Raw genomic sequence first — 21403 nt, forward strand, 5'->3', positions numbered from 1 at the left:
CTAAGAGTTAGAACTTGATCAGTAGTGTTGCACATACTTAATCAGCTTTGCGCTTTCTCCATGGCCCTGCCTCCCCTCCAAAAGCCCAGGTAACAACTTTCTTGAACTGGTGTGCTTCCTTTTCTTTTAAAACATGTATAGTTTTATCACCTACATATGTGTCCCTAAATAATATTTGCCCACTTTTGCTAATTTTTGAGCTTTTGGAAAGAGTATCATGCTATGTGTAATCTTTTGGGACTGCTTTCTACCCAGCAGTGCGTTTCTGGGATTCATCTTGTGTTCCTTGTAGCTGCAGTTCGTTCATTTTGTCTACTGTATATTTAGTACGCCATTGGGTGAGTGTCCCACCATTTATCGGTTCTTCTAGCATTTGGATTGCTCACAGTTTATTTTTATTTTATTTTATTTTTTTTGGTCCTGTTATCAGCAAGCTACAAGGAACATTGTTACTGTTGAAATGTGGTATTATTCAACATGTATAAAGATTTCTCTGAGTGTTTTTCAAGCTGGGGTCGTGGTCATGGGTCATGATTCATTTTATTTTATTTATTTTTATTTTTTTAAGATTTTATTTATTTGACACAGCTAGAGAGGGAACACAAGCAGGGGGAGTGGGAGAGGGAGAAGCAGGCTCCCCACTGAGCAGGGAGCCTGATGCGGGCCTCGATCCCAGGACCCTGGGATCGCAACCCGAGCCGAAGGCAGACGCCCAACTGACAGCCATGCAGGCGCCCCATGAATTCATTTTAATAGACACAACCGGTGCTGCTCTGTTATATGTCTTCTGTCTGCGGGGCTTTTTTTGTTCTGTTAGTTTGTCAATCCCGTGTCAATTCCACGGCCTAATTCGTTGTTACTGAAACTTGCTACCTGGTGAGACAAATCCTCCTCTGTATTTTAATGCAGTAGCTAGTGTCTAGATTATTGAGTACATTGTCAGAGTGTTAGTTGAATGAAGGAGAGGGAAATACTTAGTGCTGAAATGTTGTGGCGGATGTTGGAAGAGTAGACACTAGTGTTTGTGTATAGACTTAAGGGAACCCTATACCCCAACTCATATGAAAGCTTTCTGAAAAAATTAAACTTTCTAATTTGAGAAAGTTGTAGATTTCCTTGCAGTTGTAAGGAATTCTACAGCGATCCTGTGTACGCCTTACTGGTTTCTCCCAACAGTAACCTTTTGTAAAACTGTAGTGTAATATCACCACCCAGATGTTGACGTTGATACAGTCAACACAGCAGTTCCGTCACCACAAGGGTCCTTCTTGTTGTCTCTTCATAGTTACAGTTCCTGACCTCTGGCGACCACTAATCTGTTCTCAATTTCTATAATTTTGTCATTTCAAGGATGTTATATAAGTGGAATCATACAGTATGTAATCTTTTTAGATTAGCTTTTCCTATTCAGCATAATTCCCTTAAGATTCATCTGACTTTCGGGGCCCCTGGGTGGCTCAGTTGGTTAAGCCTCTGCCTTTGACTCAGGTCATGATCCCGGGGTCCTGGGATCCAGCCCCATGTAGGGCTCTCTGCTCAGTGGGGAGTCTGCTGCTCCCTTCGCCCCTGCTTATGCTCCCTTTCTCTCTCTCTCTTTCTCTCTGTCAAATAAATAAAATCTTAAAAAAAAAAAAGTTAATCTAAGTGGGGTACTTGGTTTTCATTTCCTTTTTCTGGCTGAGTAGTATTCCACAGTGTGGGTGCCCCACGGTTACTTTAACCATTCACCATCGAAGGATGTCTGGGTTGTTTCCAGTTTGGGCTACTAAGAATAAAGCTGTTATGAACATTCGCATACAGGTTTTGTGGGAACATAGGTTTTACTTCTCTGGAAAAATACCCAAGGGTGCACTTGCTGGGTGATGTAATTGTGTGTTGAATTTTGTGAGAAACGGCCCAGCTGTTTTCCAGAGCTGCCATACACATTTTACATTCCCATCAGCAACATCAGCAATGTATGAGTGAGCCAGTTGGTTTTTTTTTTTCCTCCATCTTCTCCAGCATTTGGTATTGTCACTATTTTTTATTTTAGTCATTCTGTTAGGTGTGTAATGATACCTTATTGTGGTTTTAACTTGCATTTCCCTGATAGTTAATGATGTTGACTACTATATGCGTTTATTTGCTGTCTGTGTGTCCTCTTTGCATATGCCTGTTGGTTCATGTCTTTTACCCATTTTCGAATTGAATTCCTTGACTGTTGAGTTTGGAGTTGTATCTTTTAGATAGTAGTCTTTTGCTGGATATGTGGTTTGTACGTATTTTTTTGAAGTCTTTAGCTTGTCTTTGCATCCTCAGTAGAGTCTTTCATAGAGCAAAAAGTTTAAATTTTGATAAGGCCCTAACCAGTCTAGAGTTTTTATCATGGTTGAATGGTTGTTAGATTTGTCAAATGCATGTTCTCTATCAATTGATACCATGATTTTTGTTTAGCCTGTTGATCTGTTGGATTACAGTGATTGATTTTTCAAAGACTGAACTATGAACTAGTCTTATGTACCTAGAACAAATTCCATTTAGTTATGGTGTATGATTCTTTTTATACATTGAATTTAGTTCTGTAAGTTTCCTCTCCATACTGCATTAGCTGTATCCCTTATTTTGACTTGCTGTATTTTCATTTTCATTCACTTCTACATATTTTTAAGTTTCCCTCAAGACTTTCTCTTTGACCCATGGATTCTTTAGAAGTGTATCACTTAATTTCCAAATGTTTAAAGATTTCCTACCATTACTGATTTCTAATTCTGTTGTGATCAGAAAACATACTCTGTATGATTTCACTTTTTAAAAATTTGTTACAGTTTGTCTTACAGCCCATGATTTGGTCTCAGTAAATCTTCCATGGGCCCTTGAGGATAAAAAGATGTATTCATTCCTATCAGATGGAATGTTCTGTATATGTTAATTAGATCCTTTTGGTTGATGATACTGAGTTTCTTCTGTATGCTTGCTGATTATTCATCTAGTAGTTCTCTTAGTTGCTGAAGTGGAGGATGTTCAAGTCCCTATTGTAAGCATGTATGTGTCTCTTTTAGCTCGAATAGTCTTGCTTAATCTATTTTGAAGGTCTGTTGTTTGTTGCATACACATTTAGGATTGCTTTGTCTTCCTGGTGGGTTGATCCTTTCATCATTTTGTAATGCCCCTTTTATTCTTGGTAGTTATGTTTTCTCTGAAATCTGCTTTATGTGATATTAATATAGCCACTTCTTTTTTTGGACTAATGTTTACATAGTATATCTTTTTTTTATCCTTTTACTTTCAGCCTTCCTATGTCCTTGAATTTGAAGTGAGTTTCTTGTAATCAGCATATGGTTGGGTTGTGTTTTTATCCACTCTGCCATTCTCTGCCTTTTAATTAGTATATATATTTTTAAACATTTATTTTATAGAGAGAGTGAGCAAGGGGAGAGGGAGAGGGAGAGAAGCAGACTCCCCGCTGAGCACAGAGTCCCATGTGGGGCTCAGTCCCATGGCCCCGAGATCATGACCTGAGCCGAAATTAAGAGTCAGATGCCTAACCGACTGAGCTACCCAGGCGCCCCTTAATTAGTGTGTTGAGACCATAAACATTTAAAAGATTTATTTGTCAGAAAGAGAGAGCGCACAAGCAGGGGGAGTGGCAGGCAGAGGGAGAAGCAGACTCCCCTCTGAGCAAGGAACCTAATGTGGGACTTGATCCCAGGACCCTGGGATCATGACCTGAGCCGAAGGCAGACGCTTAACCGACTGAGCCACCCAGGCGTCCCAAGAGCATAAACATTTAAGATAGTTATTGCTATGTTAGGTCTAAAGCCTGACATTTTATTATTTTCTATTTGTTTCCTCTGTTTCTTGTTCTTCTGTTTCTCTTTTCTTGCCTTCCTATGAGTTACTTGAACATTTTTTAGGATTCTGTCTTGATTTATTTATAGTGACTTTTAGTGTATTGCTTTGTATAGTTTCTTAGTGGTTGCCTTGGGAAGAGTTTATTTGACTTACATGGTATCTGTGTTCTACCATGGAGTGAAGTGTGGATACTGTCCTTCCATTTAGGTCACTTTAGCATCCTCACTTTTAAATATTGTTTTGAGTATCAGGTGGTCTTAAAATTTTTGTGTCAGTTAATCACATACAACGTAGAAAACTCATGAGAAGGACCATCCAGGATACTTGTATTTCATGCTCTTCCAGTTCTTCCTTCCTGATGCTACAAGATTTCTTTTATCAGTCCCTTTCTCTTCCTTTAGCTGTCTTTAAGAGAAAGTCTGCTATTGACAGATTCTTTTCGTTTTCTGTTGTCTTAGATGTCTGAAAGCTTGTTAAGCAGTTATTTTAATTTGTTTTAACTTTTAGTTTGAAAAGTTTCAAATATAAAAATAAATCTCTACGTGCCTATCAGCTTCAACGGTGCTGCCATTCTTGTTCCTCCCAGTAGGGGTTTTTGTTTTTATTGTTTTTGTTTAGTAAAAGAAAAGAGCTCTTAACCTACATAGCTGGCAGGTGCTAAAGCATGTTGTTAATCACATTTTAAAATCCTCACAAGATGGTGATGGGTATTAAGGAGGGCACGTTCTGCATGGAGCACTGGGTGTTATACCCAAACAATGAATCATGGAACACTACATCAAAAACTAATGATGTGATGTATGGTGATTAACATAACGTAATAAAAAAAAACTATTAAAATAAAAAAATAAAAAGTAAAATCCTCACAAGAACCTTAAGGACTAGACCGTAGTGGTATCCCCATTTTACAGATGAGGAAATGGAGGCTTAGCAAAGTTAATGACTTGCCTTAGGTCACACTTGGTGTTTGTTTCATCAGAATATTTCTGTATTTCAGAGAACAGCCCAACTGGGTTCTGATAGGGACTGGAACAGAGTGGAGGTGCTGTGCATTTATTAGAGAAAGCCCCGTTCATTGATTTTTCTTCCTCTTCCTGGGGGTATATTTTGCATTGCTGTTTCAGTGGCTCTCCCAGATAGCCCATCTATTTTGTTTGTAGCGGACACGTGCGTTGTCACCAGTGGTGAAAAATGCTAAGTTATTTTGATGGTGGCATTTTAAATTTCACCTTGTGCTTTCTTCCCCTCAGCTGTCTATCAATGTCTATGACTACAACTGCCATGTGGACCTGATCCGGCTGCTCCGGTTGGAGGGGGAGCTTACCAAAGTGAGGATGGCTCGCCAGAAGATGAGTGAGATCTTTCCTTTGACTGAAGGTAACGCGTCAGCAGTCGGGCTGCTTTTATAAACACAGAGAACTGAAGAGTATACATTCTGTTTTCAATGCTGAAACTGGGACGTGTTCCTACAGAAGTGTGGAACATATAAATACAGTGGAAAGAAGAAAGCCCGTCATCCAGTGTCAGTGATTTCTAGTTTTTCATCTTTCAGTTTTTGCAGAACATAGTTCATGATCGTGTAGTACTGACTCATGTTTTGGATCCTGATTTTTTTTTTTTTTTTTTTTAATCCTACGTCATGATTAAACTTGTCCCATATTTTTCTGTTTCCCATTCCGGTGTTCGTTTTCTCAGCACCAGATAACTGTATTATTATTAAACTTTTATAAACAAATTTTCATGTAAATGTTTCATACCTTGTTTGTTACACAGTAGTTGGGCATTTAGATTATTTATCCTTACTTACTTGAAACAGAATTCCACTGTGCCTCTTGTAGATCAGTCTTCATGAATGTTTGTAATTGATCTTTTCGGGAGGAATTGGAAAACACTGGTCCCAGATCCAGCTCTGTCCCCCTCTCCCTGCCCAAAAGCATAACTGCCGAGTATAGAAGCTGAAATCAGATTGCCCAGATTCATTCCTGACTGTACATCTTACTAGCTGTGAGACCTTAAGCGAATTATGTAAACATTGTGAGACTCAGTTTTCCCAGCAGTAAAATGGGGCTAGCAGTAGTTTCTACTTTATAGTACATGGATTGGATGAGGTATTCTGTGTACAACATGTAATAAATGCCCTAGCATGTCGTAAATGCTTAGATAGATGCCATCATTATTCATTATTATGACTGTCAACTACAGGAGTTTTAAAAAGATTGAATAAGAAATCCATAGATGTAAGTACTTAGCAAAAATATAAAATGCCCAACAGGTGTAGGATATTATGATTTTAATTATTTGATCTTATTTGGAAGCATAAACCTTCTACATGCTCAGTACAAGTTTGAAGAATCGCTGTATAAGAGGGGTGAAACGCTTGTGTGCTCATGACTCGCAGTAAAGTCCCTGCTTTCATCCTGCCCTTTGGTGAAGGAGATGGTGATGCAGGAGGTGCTGTTGTCTTGCAGAGCTCTGGCTGGAGTGGCTGCATGACGAGGTCAGCATGGCTCTGGACGGCCTGGACAGAGAGCACGTGTACGACCTCTTTGAGAAAGCTGTGAAGGACTATATTTGTAAGTTCCCTGTGTGCTTTTTCGAGGGGTCTGTGGATGCATCTGTCTCTGATGCCCTGGGTTGCATTGTGAGGTGTTGCTCCTCAGAAAGGAGAGTGTTAGTCTGGTCATTAGAAAGATTTGAGTTTACTTATTATTCTCATTGTGGTTTTCTTTTCTTTTCTTTTTTTAAAGATTTTATTTATTTGAGAGAGAGATTGAGTGAGAGAGAGCATGAGAGCGGGGTAAGGGGCAGAGGGAGAAGCAGACTCCCCACTGAGCAGGGAGCCTGATGCGAGACTTGATCCCAGGACCCCGGGATCGTGACCCGAGCCGAAGGGAGATGCTTAACCAACTGAGCCACCCAGGCGCCCCTGTCTGTGGTTTTCATATGAGGATATCTGGTTCTAAAATACAATTAGAAGAAATGTTTGTAGTAAGGGAGTGAATATATTCACACCCACCATTTTTTTGGCAGGGAGAACTTACATGGTATTTCCAGATGACTAAAGGTTGCCTTTGACAGAGCGCTCTCTTTTTTTTTTTTATTAGAATGTTTTTAAAAACTTTTTATTTTAAAATAATTATAGATTGGGGTGCCTGGGTGGCTCATTTGGTTAAGCGACTGCCTTCGGCTCAGGTCATGATCCTGGAGTCCCGGGATCGAGTCCCACATCGGGCTCCCTGCTCAGCAGGGAGTCTGCTTCTCCCTCTGACCCTCTTCCCTCTCATGCTCTCTCTCTCTCATTCTCTCTCTCTCTCAAATAATAAATAAATAAAATAATTATAGATTTATAGGACAGTAGTATAGAGCGGTCCTATGCTTGTTTCATCCTGCTTTCCCCAATATCTTGTAACTACTCTACAAAATCAAAACCAGGGAGTTGAGCTTAGTACAATGTGCGTGTCTGCTTCTGTGACATTTTATCCCACGTGTAGATTTTGGTAACCACCGCTGCAGATAAGGAACCCCCATCAGCACAGGAGTCTGTGTTGTGCATTGTCTGCTCGTGTTGATATTTTGTCAGCACATGTGGAGTGTAGACACCTTCTCTCCCTTTAAATTTCTTTACCCTCCCCTGTTGGTAGTATGATTCTCTAAATATTCTTTTTACCTACATATAGGACACATCAGAATGTTATGGACAAAGAATTTTTTAAAAATATTTTAAAAAATTTCCTCCTTTTAAAAATTTTTTTATTTTTTAAGATTTTATTTATTTGAGAGAGAGTGCACTTGCAAGTGGGGGTTGGAGGGCGGGGAGGAGTGGAGGGAGAGGGACAAGCAGGCTTCGTGCTCAGCCTGACCTTGAGATCATGACCTGAGCTGAAATCAAGAGTCGGACGCCCAACTGGCTGAGCCACCCAAGTGCCCCCCAGAATTTCCTCCTTTTAAGTTAAACATCTTTCTTCCATAGCTGTTTTGTCCCACTCCCCATTGTGGGCATTTCCCCTTGTGAGAAGCACTGGAACTTGAAGATAGACTGCCCCGGGGAAGAGAAATTTTCATGTGCTTTTACCAGCCAATAGAATTGATCAATTTTTAGTTTTTATAATCCGAATACTGCAAATTACAGGTGTTTTGTGAATATGAAATTACACCATATGTGCTTCTAGTATTCTTGTGTGTCTGCTCCGATCCACCATGTGGCTTCTTAGAACCTCTTGACGGTTCCAAGGGTGTGACACTCCCATGTTTTCTGATGATCCTGTCACCCCTTTGTGAAGGTCTCAGAGTCCTCATTAACAGCACCTTCCCAGACTGTAACATTTTTCAGTCCTTGATGGTCTGAGTCACCCTGCTGTCGGGCCTCCACTGTCAGTGCTAAGGTCAGCGTGCCTTCCTATCCCTGAGCTGCTTCAGGGCTGCTGGGGGTCTGGAAGCCAGATAATCATGCTTCTTAGATTAGGTCTCTTTAAAAGTAGTTTTGAATGGGGACCCATGGAGTTCTTGTGTTAGTTTCAGGAGCTATAGAGCATGGAAATTATGTCCCTTGTTTTGTTAATGTTCGGAAGCCACTTTGGCCTGCTCCAAGAGTCGCATGCTCTAGCAGTTGAGCCAGCCGGGCGCCCCTCTCTTCTTTTTTTGTTTTGCAGCCCATATGGCAGCTCTGTACTGGTGAGCTAAAACAGAGTAGCTAACAAACTTTGGCTAAGTTGTCTGAAATAAATCTGTTTCAAAGAAAAAACAAGCCCCAGGAAAACATACAGTAATTGTCAAATTGACTTCTTATCTTTTAAGTATTTTTATTTTACAAGGTTAATGGATAAGGCCTGTGAAATTATTTCAGATCTTTGAAAAGTGACTTAATAGGCAAAACGTGTACAGTGGGAACCACTGCGTTCCTAAAGAGTCTAATTCATTAGTCTGCTCTTAAAGCCGTAGGGGTGAGTAAATAAAGTTTAAGAAGAAAGTGACAAAAAACAGGGCAACCAGATCTTCTCTGTTGTTGCTGTTTAAACATCAGTACAAAGAGAAACTTAAAATACAGACTTCTGGTTATAGGATTTGGTTTTAATTTGTTCTTTGACTTTGACCAGAAGGCTTATTAAAAAGGTTCAAAAGTTAAAAAATTCTAGGCTTTGAAATCTTTCCGAAAATTGACTCAGATTAGTAACTATTTTCATTGAATTCCTTCCATTTTAATAAATAGGCTTTATAATCATGAGCGTATTACATATTACCTGCTGGCATATTCTGTTTATGCAGTAAAATCTCAATAATTGTAACCTAGTAGGGTCATTGTTTTAAGATACACTTTCTTTTCCAGGTGCAGTATTAGTAATATTGTGTATTGCTATATATGTGTATATATAATATATGGTATATGTATAATGTATAATATAGGTGTTATATGTGTCATAATGGATCTTGTACATACATTAGGATGCTTGTTGATGTGCTCTTGCCTTTTTGCATGAATGAGTACTGTTTTGGTGGGCATATTTCTTTCGTGATGCACTGGAACAAAAGTTTTGATTTTTGGGTATTTCATATCCTGAATTAATAGAGCGCTTCTCCTTCTTAGGTCCTAACATTTGGCTAGAGTATGGCCAGTACTCAGTCGGTGGAATTGGTCAGAAAGGTGGCCTTGAGAAAGTCCGCTCTGTGTTTGAAAGGGCGCTCTCATCAGTTGGCTTACATATGACCAAAGGACTCGCCATCTGGGAGGCTTACCGGGAGTTTGAAAGTGCCATTGTGGAAGCTGCCCGGGTGAGTGCCCCGGTCTCTGTGACCGGTGCTTGCCTTCGAGTAGTCAGGGCTATCTTTGTAAGTGGCCTTGGAAGAACACAGTTAACAAAATGGTCCTCGCCAGTCCCTTAGTGGGTGGGCAGTAAAGTAAAATCAGTAGTCTTTGTGGAACAGCAAGATTGATTTCTTTGACTCAGAGATGACCCTGTAATTTTTCTGATATTTAAAAATACTATTTCAGTGACTGGTTCCAGGTGAATATACAAGAATAACTATGTCACTAAAAAAAAATACACATGTATGTATATCAGTCGTGTCCAGTAATAACTGCAAGAGATAAGAGATTTGACTCCATCATAATTGGATTTTTTTAAAACTTTGACTCAAGGATTTTACAGTCCCCTCCCAGTGTGTCCCCCCCCCCCCCCCCCGCCCCGGTGTTTGTGTGTGTGCGCAGAGTTACCCTTGGTACCTAGTGGATGGAGCCCTGCAGTAGTAGTTAGATGGTTATTAGTAAAGTAGCCCAAGCCCTTGTTGATTACATCCCTGTTGAAAAGTCTGCAGTGGTGCCTTCAGCGTATCCCAACGCATCGGGACGAACTCCTTCGGCTGACATTTGTGGCCCTCTAGCATTGGACGTAACCCTGCCCCCCTCCACAGTCGTGCACTTGCTGGCTACTGTACTTAATACTGTTCCTTCGACTGGGAGTCCTTTTCCTCCGCTCACGATGTCGGGAGAACCTGCAGATGCACCCTAAATGCCAGCTCCTGTGGGCATCTTGCCTCATTTCCTCCCTTCGTAACAAAATGCAGCCTTAAAAACTGGCTGAAAGCATGGTACTTGGCTACTTGTGATCCTTTCTTTCGTGATGTTTATATTCTGCTTCATTGTAGTCATCTGTGCATTTATGGTCAATATACACATTTCTATGTTCCTTTTTGCTTTCACCCCATCATAAATAGTAGCAGAGGCAATGTTTATTTTTGTGCCTCGTGCAGCATTTGACACAATACCTTTTGTATCAGAGGTCATATATATATTTTTAGTTTGAACTAAAAAATTGGTTGAAATATTTTTTGAAGTAGGAAGGACCACAAAGTTTATCATTTACTACAAATTTGCTTCTTTAGCCCATAGCTGGCTTCCTTTCCCCTTTTGACTGGGAACAAACCTTTGATTCACAGCTGGAGAAAGTCCACAGTCTCTTTCGGCGACAGCTGGCGATCCCACTCTATGGTAAGAGAAACTGACCTGTCGACAGCCGGCCCTCCGTGGTTTTTAAAATGCTTTGGGGTATGTCCTGTCGGTAGCTCTTTCCCAGCATCCTGTGAGGCAGATGTTGCTGGTGTTCTTACTCTCACTGGACAGGGTCACTGTGGACAAGGCCCTTGGTAAAAACATACCTTGAATTGTAAATGGTCAAGAGGATTGAGAGTCAGCCAGCAGGACTAGAAGCCAGACTTGCTGACTCTCAGTTTCCTCTTTTAAGACACTGTTGGAGGGTAGAGTTACTATAAGGAGTAGGGAAGCTGACCGCCTGTATTTTCTGGGGAAACTTTATTGAGTAAGAGTTCCATTGTGAGCATTTTCTCTTTAGCAGTAACCTCTTCCGTATCAGAATGGGGATTTTCCACAGGCTTATATCATTCTGTGGGGGTGATTTGGTTCAGGAGCACTGTTGATTGGAAGTGTTCATATCTGAATTTCTTCTTTAGGCGTAGTTATACATTGTACACTCTTGGCTCCTCTGGACAACTGCTTGAGCCCAGACGTAATTTCTCTTTTTACTTCGTGGTTTATTTGGATTTGATTTAACAAATTACAAAGTGGCTTTCCAGTTGAATCCTCGGGTGACATGCAGAAAGGCTGGAACTGAGCGGCCTGTGGGTTTCATCTCATGTACCAGTGTGACGTGGCATAGTACAGTGAGTAGAGCATGTACTTGAGCCAGACTGCCTGGTTCAAGGCCTTGCTCTACTGTGAACTGCAGACAATTGATGTAACCCTCTACTTGTGTTTCCTCACCTGCAAAATGGGGATCATGTTAGAACCTACTCCGTAGAGTTGGGAGAATCGAATGAGTTAGTGGATGGAAAGTGTTAGAACATAGGAAGCCCTAGGTAAATTTTGCTCTTATTAACTGGTAGGGCTTCTGGGGGAATTGCTTTGAGACAGAATCTAACGTCAGGCCTGGGCCCAGTAGAAGATTTGAGCATAAGAGTTGCTGTGGTCACTGATGCAGGAGGGGCTAGAATCATCCAAGTCTCGTGGTTTAATCTCTGGGTTGATAAAACTCAGTGGCAAGACCTACGGGGCTGAATCCATCTTTCAATAGATATGGAGGCCACATTTGCAGAGTATGAAGAGTGGTCAGAAGACCCAATACCAGAGTCGGTGATTCAGAACTATAACAAAGCACTACAGCAGTTGGAGAGTTACAAACCCTATGAAGAAGCACTGGTGAGTGTTGGCCTCTTTACAGTAAACTTCTCGCTGCAAATTTTTCCCTAATCAGTAGTTGCATCTTTAAAATTTGTTTTGTTGTGAAATCTATAGAGTGTATAAATATGTGCGTACAGTTTACATACTAATAATAAAGTGAACATCCATGTACCCACCACCCAGGTTAAGAAATAGAACATTGCCAGTACCTTAGAAGTCTCCTATGTGCCCCTCTCCGATTGCCTCCTCTTCCCTCTCCCGAGAGGTAATCACTTTCCTGACTTTTGTGATAATCGTTCCCTTGCTTTTCTTTATAGTTTTACAATCTATGACCATATCCTTGATTAATATATTGTGTAATTTTGCTTGTCTTTGAGCTTTTATATAATGGAATCATGCTGTGTATTTCCCTGAACATGTCCTTGGGTTGTAGTCACGTTGATAAGTATGGTCTGTTTCCGTGGCCGTGAAGTTGTATGTGTGCGCCACAGTTCATATATCTGTGTTCCCGGCTGGCTCGTTTTCCAGTTTGTTGCGAGGAGGAGCAGCATGTTTCTGGCTGTTCTTGTGCGTGTCTCTTGGTGCACATATGAAAAGGGTTTCTCCAGAGTCTATCCCTAGGAGGAATTGCTGGATCATAAGATCGTGCTGAACTGTTTCCTGTGTTACCAATTGACACTCCTGCCCAGGAGTTCTCACTGAACTGAGGGTTCTCCTTGGTCTCGCCAGCCTTTGATACTGACATAAATTTTAGCTGCTCTGATGGATCTGAAATTGTAATTTTAATCTGCATTTCCCTGATGACTAACAAAGTTGAGTGTTTTTTCACATCTGTTGGCCATTCAGATTTCCTTTTTTGTGAGCTGCCTGTTGAAGTCTTTGACTCATTGTTTTTTTCTAATTAATTCATAGGAATCCTGGATCTTAATCCTTATTTTGGTTGTAGGTATTGCAGAAGCTTCCCCCACGTTTGTGGTTTGTCTTTTTAGTTTTTTAATGGCATCTTTTGATGAGCAGTTCTCAGTCTTGTTCTATCATTATTTTATCATTCTTTCTCTTACGGTTCCTGCTTTTGTTACACTTAAGAAATCTCTCCAGGTTCCAAACTCATGAATATTGTTAGCTCTGTTTTCTTCTGAAAGTTTATAGCTGTGTATTTCATGTTTAGATCTTCATATGGAATTGATTTTTGTGTATGGCGTGAGGTGGGGTCCGATTTCATTTTTCCATATGAGAAGCAGTTGTCCCAGCACTGATTCTGATAATTCCATCCTCCCCTCATTGGTGTGTCGGCCCACATCTGTCAGAGATTAGCTGTCCATTGGGGTGTGGGTCTATTTCTGGGCTTTCTGTTCTGCTCCACTGGCTGATACCACACTGTCCTGATAGTGATAGTTCCGTAAGTTTTGCTCTTCGGTGACATGAATCCCATCCATGTTGTTCCTCTTCAAGAGTGTCTTCTCTTTTTTTAGCTCTTAATACTTGGATTTCGAGTCAGCTTTTCAGATTGTATTTAAAAACCTGTTGAGTTTTGTATTGGAATTGCATTGATCAATTTGAGGAAGAATGTACATCTTATAAATACTGAGTCTTCCAATCTATGAATGTGGTGTAAGCCTTTGCTATTTGGGCCTTATCTTTCTGTAAAGTTTTATAAATTTATAATTTCATCTGGTCCCTTGAACACATTCTTTAGATCTGTTTCTAAGTTATTTTTGATCCTATTGAAAATGCCACCTTTTTGAAAGATTTGCTTTTCTAATTGTCCTTGGTATATAAATTGAATTTGTTTTTTATACTGGCTTTTTTTGTCTATTGAACTTTCTAATTCTTATTAATGACCAATAGATTCTTTTGGATTTTCCGTGTTGACCATAATATTTGTTTTTTGACCATAATATGGTTTGTAAGTGGCGTTTTTCTACCTCTCTTGGTCTTAGAATCCTTTCAACTTCATTTACCATGCCTCAGACTTAACACTCGTGTTTTCTTGTATTTCTTGCCTTTCTGTTTGACCTGAAAGGCATCGTCGTCAAGTTAATCTTGCATTATACAGCCCCAGCTTGCTTACATTCAGTACATGCATTTCCCACTTTCTTTGCTCTTCTTCACTTGCATCCTGGAGCTTTCATCTGGAATCATTTTTATTTTGCTTCAGTTATACCCTTTAGAGTCTCCTGCATTGGATATTTGCTGGTAACAGACTTTCTCAGTTTTATTTTGAAAAGGTCTTCACTTTGCTCTTCCTGAAAGTTCATTTCTCAGGATGTAGAATTCTAGATTGACAGTTATGTCTCCTGTCTTTCTGGCTTGTGTTGTTGCTGTTGAGACGTCGGCTTCTTTGATGGCAATCCTTGTTTTCTCTCTGGCCCATTTTAAAATCTCACTGGTTTTGTTTGGTGTCCCATAATTTCAGTACAGTAGGTCCAGGGGTGGATATCTTTGTATTTATCTTTTTCGTGGTTGGTTGGGCTTCTTGGCTTTCTTTTTGGTATCTTGTTTTATAGGAAGAATAGTGACTTTGAGAGCCAGGCTGCTTCAAGTTTGGATGTTAGCTCTGCCAGTTACTGGCTCTTTGACTTTGAGCTCGTCCTTAGCCGCTGTGTGTATCAGTCACCTCAGATGTAAGGTGAGGATAAAAATGACACCTCACTGTGAAGATCAAATCCTTAATAGATCTTACACCAGCAAAAGCTTAACCTTCACCTAGATTTTGTCCTTAATATTTCTTGTGTCTTTGCCAGCTTTCTGATGATTTTCAAGACGTTTTTCGTACTGAATCCAGCAGTTTTAGTTGTTTTCAGTGGCAGTCTGTCTGGGTAACCAGTTTGTCAGTATAACTAGAAACTGAGACTAAGATGTCATCTTCTGCTCAGAGCATGCGTGCTCTCCTGCTGGCCAGCCGGTGCTCCCTCTCCCTTTTCCACGTGAAAATGGTTGGTATGCAGTTGTATTTCTCAGAGCCTCATTAATGAAATCCTCAGCTAGTTCATTTTGTTAGTCAAGTGTGGCTGAAGAGGAAAGTTGAGTAGGGGTTTTTGTCTGAAAAGAATTTTGATTGTAGGTCTTTGGATCAGTAAACATTCAGCCTAGCCTCTTTCATGTTCTGCATGTACCTGTGCGCTGGCAGGAGCTGATATTTGGAATGAGAAGCCTTAGAATGAAGGCAGCGAATCACTCCAGTGTGGTTGCGTTCATTCCACTCAGTAGGCTGAGAAAGTGACTTCTGTTTTGGAGGGATGGCTGGCCATGGTCACTGGCAAAGATGTTTCTCTTTCATTCAGTTTCTGATGGATGCTCCCATCAGAAACCCCCTGTGGCCTAAGAATGGGTTCAGAAAAGGGTTTATGGGGCCTTTGTAACTGTTGCCATGAAGAGGCACTGTGGACTCTTACTCTGCCTGTCATGTTGTAGACCCCGGCATGCCAGAGGTTCTGAGAGTGGGGACTGGGGATTCTTACTGATGTAGCCAGTCTTGCCAGAATGTAATATGAAGATATGTTGTGCTTCCTAACAGTGTCAGGTAGCTCATTTCAACCTCATTATGCTTCCCCTCTGCCTTAGTTGCAAGCAGAGGCGCCCAGGCTGGCTGAATATCAAGCGTACATTGATTTTGAGATGAAAATTGGTGACCCTGCTCGTGTGCAGTTGATCTTCGAGCGTGCCCTGGTCGAGAACTGCCTTGTCCCAGACCTGTGGATCCGCTACAGTCAGTACCTAGTAAGACCACTTGACTGTTCTCCCTTCTCTCCTTTTTACCAACTGAGAACCTGTTCAAGGAAAACGAGCAGGAGTGCCTGGGGTTGGTTGTGTGCTCTCTCTGCTTCCTCAGTTTCCTTTCATCCTCCTTTCCCCTCTGCCAGCTCAATTCGGGAGTTCTTCCGGGATTTCAGGTCATTTCAAACTGATCACTAACTGTAAAAAAATTTGCACAGTCTTCTTATTGAGGACTTCGTGACAGATTAATTTTTTTTCTTGTAACTTTTCATGATGGGAAATAATGTAAGCACTAGGATATAGAGGAGTAAGGTGAAACCTCATGGGCCCATCACCCAGCTCCAACAGTGAACTCACGGCACTAGTCTAATTTCGTCTCTATCCTTAACCTTCTTCCTCTTCCATGTGATTTTGAAGCAGATCCGGAAATCACATTTCATTGGTAAATATTTCAGTACATATATATATAAAAGATTTGAATCAGGATCCAGACTAGGTCCATCCGTTAGGGTTGGCTGATGTCTCGTAGGCTGTTTTCATCTGTAGGTTCCCTCTCTACCTCTCTTCTTCTATCCCAACTCCCCCTTGCACTTTCTTTGTTGAAGAAACCAGTCACGAGAGGCATTTCTAAAGACATTTCTTTTGTCAGCTGGTTGTGCTGGAAATGTCTCTCGTGGATAGTAAAGTCTGTAATGGTAGCATTTTATCTCCTAACTCTGGACTTCTTTATCATAGGATCGGCAGCTGAAAGTAAAGGATTTGGTTTTATCTGTACATAATCGTGCTGTTAGAAACTGCCCGTGGACGGTTGCCCTATGGAGTCGTTACCTCTTGGCCATGGAAAGACATGGAGTTGACCATCGAGTGATTTCTGGTGCGAATGATTTTGGGGGAAGACTCAAGCTTTCTGTCACAGGCCAGAAACCTAGTGCTGTGACAGTCATTAATTCAGCCTCTCCTTGGGTGTTAGCTTTGGGACATTGGGTGTTAGTGACAGAAAGGGCCCTAAGTGGGAGATAAACTGGTTTTAAGCTTTTAACATGCTAACATTCATTATGATTTTCTGAGAAGTTGGGGTCTTTTCCCCAAACTTACTGATCTGCAATTCTTTTAGTGCAGGGCATCTTGTGGAACGTGCCCTTTCTAGAACACAGTTCGTGCAAATCCTGGAGGAGCACTTCTTTTGAACATTTCTCTCTAGCTCATTCACTTTGTTGCCTCCTGTCATTAAGTCATATAGTATTTGATGGTCAGTAGAGGTTTTTATAACCATCTTGATAATTTATATTAACTTCCTTTTCAATTGGTAACAAATCCTGGCTTGTTCTTTAATTCCAGTGACCTTTGAGAAAGCTTTGAGTGCTGGCTTCATTCAAGCCACTGATTATGTGGAGATTTGGCAGGCGTACCTTGATTACCTGAGGAGAAGGGTTGATTTCAAACAAGGTATTTAAATTCACATGTCAAATTCAGTTCTGAATTTTTTCCTAACATGTCTTTCAGTGAGATGTCCCGCTTGCCCAAATAACATCATGATTAGGCAAATGATGTAGACCAGCCACTGGCAACTGTTTTCCCCCAGAAATTTTCGCTACTTAAATCCTTAAGTCCTGTGAATTGTAAGGGAAGAGACTTAGGGTCCTTATGTTCTATACCGGCTCCTGCCAGCACTGTCCATGATGTGCTGTTTGTTCCAGTGTCTGTCTCTGCAACTGCGTGATGGGGCAGGACTGGCAATTTTATTTCTGTGTCCCCAGCATGATGCCAGGTGCATAGCAGGCTCCCAGGAGTTTCACTGTAGGATTTAAAAAAAATAAAAAAGACATGGTATGCGGTTTCATGAAGCCGAATCTCTCTTGCAACTTCTAACAGACTCCAGTAAAGAGCTGGAAGAGCTGAGGTCTGCATTCACTCGCGCCTTGGAGTATCTGAAACAGGAGGTCGAGGAGCGTAAGTGTGGCTTCACTCCCTCCTTGATGCACTTGTCTTTCCTCTTCTTGGTGGATGTGCCTTCTCAGTCAGAGGCTCTTTGTCTCTAAATTCTTTTCTAATTTTGACTAATTCTGTTCTTAACAGGTTTCAATGAGAGCGGAGATCCAAGCTGTATGATCATGCAGAACTGGGCTAGGATCGAGGTAAGTGTTTTTGACGGACCTGCCAGTGACATCCACCTTTGAAGGACCTGTGTGTAATGATGTGGCTGATGTTGAGTCAGAATCCTGGGTGATGGTCTAGGGTCTAAATGATTTTGCTCTATATCTAGCTTGATGCACATTCATCTGTATCTTAGAGAAAACACTAGCACTCGGTAAGAAGTTAGGCAGCAAATGTCAGAATGCCAGGAGTTCACTCATGGACTTCTGCCCCCTCCCCTTGGTGCCCCGTTTGTGAGAGTAACCCGGGTGTGTACCGTCTGCCAGGCATTTTACTGTGTGCCGGGGAAATGAGGTAGACCTGCTTTCTGCTCCCAAGTCTTTGATCTCGTGTGGAGACAGAAATTTGATGGGATATAATGAGTTGAATGTTATTGTCGGACCAAGGGCCTCAAGTGAGTAAGGTATGGAACTTGCCCTTGGTCAGCTCACAGAATTGTGAAATTCTAATCCTGTTTTATTTTCTGAGGGAAGGCAGGTCAAAGCACCAATATCTGTCAGGTTCAGAGAGGTTCACTTGCCCAAGTCACTTAATAGATGGCAGAGTGGGGACCTACTTCTAGATCAGTCTGTCTTTGGCCTCAGATTAAACACTTGTAGTTAAGCTTGATAAAAATAAAAAAGTGACTAGCCAGTTCTGTTGTAGGTACCTGTGGGCTCCTGCTCTTTGCTCTCCAACAGTGTAGGCAGACAGCTTGATGCTTGTCACCTCTGAAAGCCTGAAGTGGTTGAGCTGGGCCTGTCGCTGTGGATGGTGGTTGGGAAATGTCCAGGGAGTTAGGGAACACGGATCGTCAGTGGGGGGGGGGGGGTTTAAGGCATTTCTGTTCAAAGTATGCTTTGTAATGGGTGCCAGTGTCCTAAGGTTTGAGTCTCTCCTAACGGAGCCTGTTAATGCATTTTAGGCTCGACTGTGCAATAATATGCAGAAAGCTCGGGAACTCTGGGACAGCATCATGACCAAAGGGAATGCCAAGTATGCCAACATGTGGCTCGAGTATTACAACCTGGAAAGGTAACTGGCCTGGGGGCGGGGTTGGCAGTGCCTATTGGGGGTAAGCTGTCTTCAGCCCCAGCTGACCCCTGCCAGCCTGGGCTTGCTCCTTACCACGGGCCGCTGGCCTCCAGCAGCTCGTCCTTCGTTAGTGGCTTTGTGTGTACTGGGCGAGGCTAGGGGACTAAGCCTAGTAATTTGTGCCCGGGCTTGTCGCACAGCCATACGTTTCTTTCCGTTTGTTATTTTGGTTTGTTTTGATTTTTGGATATGAATGTTTTATTTGACTTTTTGGGGGAACTATTTGTTTTTTGTATTTGTTTTGTCTGTAAAAGTGGAAAGTATTAAAAGTGAAGAGAAAAACCCCAAATTATCTGCAGCGACAGACCCGGAGACATAACCCCTATTATTAGCCAATGGTTTGGGTATATTCTTTGAGATATTTCTGTGATAGTGTACATGTTACAAATCTCTAAAACTATTTTAAATAAATATGACCAATAATATTTATAACAGGGGAAGATGTAAAGAATATGACCAGCTTTTCTATTCGTTATATCTTGAACACTGCATCTCAGTAAATACATTTTTATATACTTTTTTCTTTTTTGAACGTTTTCGTTTTTTCCCCAATTGAAAAATTAACACTGTGCTCAAATTAAGGTAGAACATTTGCCAAACTATGTGGTAGAGAGTGAAAGTTTATTACCATCTCACCCATAGAGATGACCACTATGAAAGCTTCTTGAAGGGGCGCCTGGGTGGCTCAGTCAGTTAAGCGTCTGCCTTCAACTCAGATCATGATCCCGGGGTCCTGGGCTCCCTGCTTGTTGGGGAGCCTGCTTCTCCCTCTGCCTGCCGCTCCCCCTGCTTGTGCTCTCTCTTTCTCTGTGTCAAATCGATAAACAAAATCTTTAAAAAAAAACAAATCTTCTTGAATATTCCTCTGATGTCAGCAGTTCTCAAACTTTTTGGTCTCAGGACCCCTTATACTCTTAAAGTTTGAGAACCCTGAAAAGCTTTTGTTTGTGTGAGTTGTATGTATTTAATATTACCGTATTAGCAACATTGACAAATACTAATAAATATTAATGTCATCATATTAGAAAACGGAGAAATTAAAAAATTATTTGTCAAGATAATAAATTCATTACGTTTAACATGAAGAATATATTTTTTATGACTTTTCCAAACCCCAAAATAATTTAGTGAGAAAAGTGGCATGGTTTTTTGTTTCTGCAAGTGTCTTTGAAGTCCGGCTTAGAAGACAGCTGGATTCTGTTGTCTGTTTCTGCATTCACTGTGTTGTGAATTCTCATTGAAAAACATGAAGAAAATTTGGCTTCACGCAGATAGGCGGTTAGAAGGAAGGGGTATTTAACCTTTTCAGATAATTGTGGATATTCTTTCATACTAGAGCAAAATTCAACAAGTGGTAGTTTCTTAAATAGGTGCAGTGTGGACTCCGAAACCATTTATCATTGAATTTCTCAGACTCTTACATTAATATCCATTGGTCTGTTTTGTACTTTGAATAGACCTTTTACCCACATGTGAATCTGTGACATGCATTGTTCATTTGGAGAATACTCATTCACTAAGTCATGCAGCTCTTCTCAGTATCAACACATTTCATCATACAGTATTTAAAAAATCACATTTGGGGGTGCCTGGGTTGCTCAGTCGTTAAGTGTCTCCCTTCGGCTTGGGTCGTGATCCCAGGGTCCTGGGATCGAGCCCCACCTCGGGCTCCCTGCTCCGCGGGAGGCTTGCTGCTCCCTCTCCCACTCCCCCTGCTTGTGTTCCCTCTCTCGGTGTGTCTCTCTCTGTCAAATAAATAAATAAAATCTTTAAAAAAAAAAAATTACACTTGTTCATATCCTCAGTGATGTTAGTAGAAAAGGTTTTTTTGTCTTTTTTTTTTTTAAGATTTATTTATTAGAGTGTGTGTGCATGCAGGCGGGAGGTGCAGAAGGAGAGGAAGAGAGAAACTCAGGCAGACTCCCCACTGAGCATGGAGCCTGACCCAGGTGGGGGCGGGGCTCGATCTCACGACTTTAAGATCCTGACCTGGGCTGAAACCAAGAGTCGGACATTCAACTGACTGAGCCACCCAGGCACCCCAGTAGAAAAAGTCTTTTAGGTAGGAAGCTGTCAAACTCAAAGTGGCAGATACAAATTGTCCAAAATTCTGATTTTCACTTAAAAGCTGCCATTTTATCATGGCAACAAATACAGCCAGGGGTTTTCCTTGAGGTGACGGACTTCATTAATTTTCAAAAATGTCTCCAGATACGCAGGTCTCTGTAACCACAGCTTTTGTCACTCAGCTATTTTCTCAAGTAAAAATGGTGTTCCAGGAAAAAACAAACTAGTAGAGCTTGCACCCCAAACAAAAAGATAGGCTTTTCTTTGGGACAATCATTGCTTTATGTGTATATCTACTTATGTCGCACAGAATTTGAAAAGTACGTGTGTAGCCCTGATGAGTGCTAAGGGCCACCGCAGCTTTTACACCAT

General features: G+C 41.2%; 1 protein-coding gene across 4 annotated transcripts in view; it reads left to right on the plus strand.

Annotated features, from left to right (window-relative positions):
- Window positions 1-21403, plus strand: part of SART3 (spliceosome associated factor 3, U4/U6 recycling protein) — a 36514-nt gene that overhangs the window by 3816 nt on the left and 11295 nt on the right. For 3 of the 4 annotated variants that reach the window (XR_003611312.2, XR_003611311.2, XM_028116518.2), the window contains exons 2-12: window positions 5082-5208; window positions 6300-6404; window positions 9413-9597; window positions 10708-10813; window positions 11913-12037; window positions 15584-15739; window positions 16472-16610; window positions 17075-17182; window positions 17609-17686; window positions 17813-17871; window positions 18795-18904. Coding sequence is in view for 2 of the 4 variants with exons in the window: in XM_028116518.2 (XP_027972319.2) it covers window positions 5082-5208; window positions 6300-6404; window positions 9413-9597; window positions 10708-10813; window positions 11913-12037; window positions 15584-15739; window positions 16472-16610; window positions 17075-17182; window positions 17609-17686; window positions 17813-17871; window positions 18795-18904 (1298 nt within the window). In the remaining 2 variants the exon portion in view is untranslated. The remainder of the gene's footprint in view (window positions 1-5081; window positions 5209-6299; window positions 6405-9412; window positions 9598-10707; window positions 10814-11912; window positions 12038-15583; window positions 15740-16471; window positions 16611-17074; window positions 17183-17608; window positions 17687-17812; window positions 17872-18794; window positions 18905-21403) is intronic. The other variant, XM_028116519.2, reaches the window with a different exon arrangement.

Source organism: Eumetopias jubatus, unplaced genomic scaffold (assembly GCF_037043125.1).
Source record: "Eumetopias jubatus isolate StellerSeaLion01/CBP00866 unplaced genomic scaffold, mEumJub1_p1.0 scaffold_16, whole genome shotgun sequence".
Classification (NCBI taxonomy): Eukaryota; Metazoa; Chordata; class Mammalia; order Carnivora; family Otariidae; genus Eumetopias; species Eumetopias jubatus.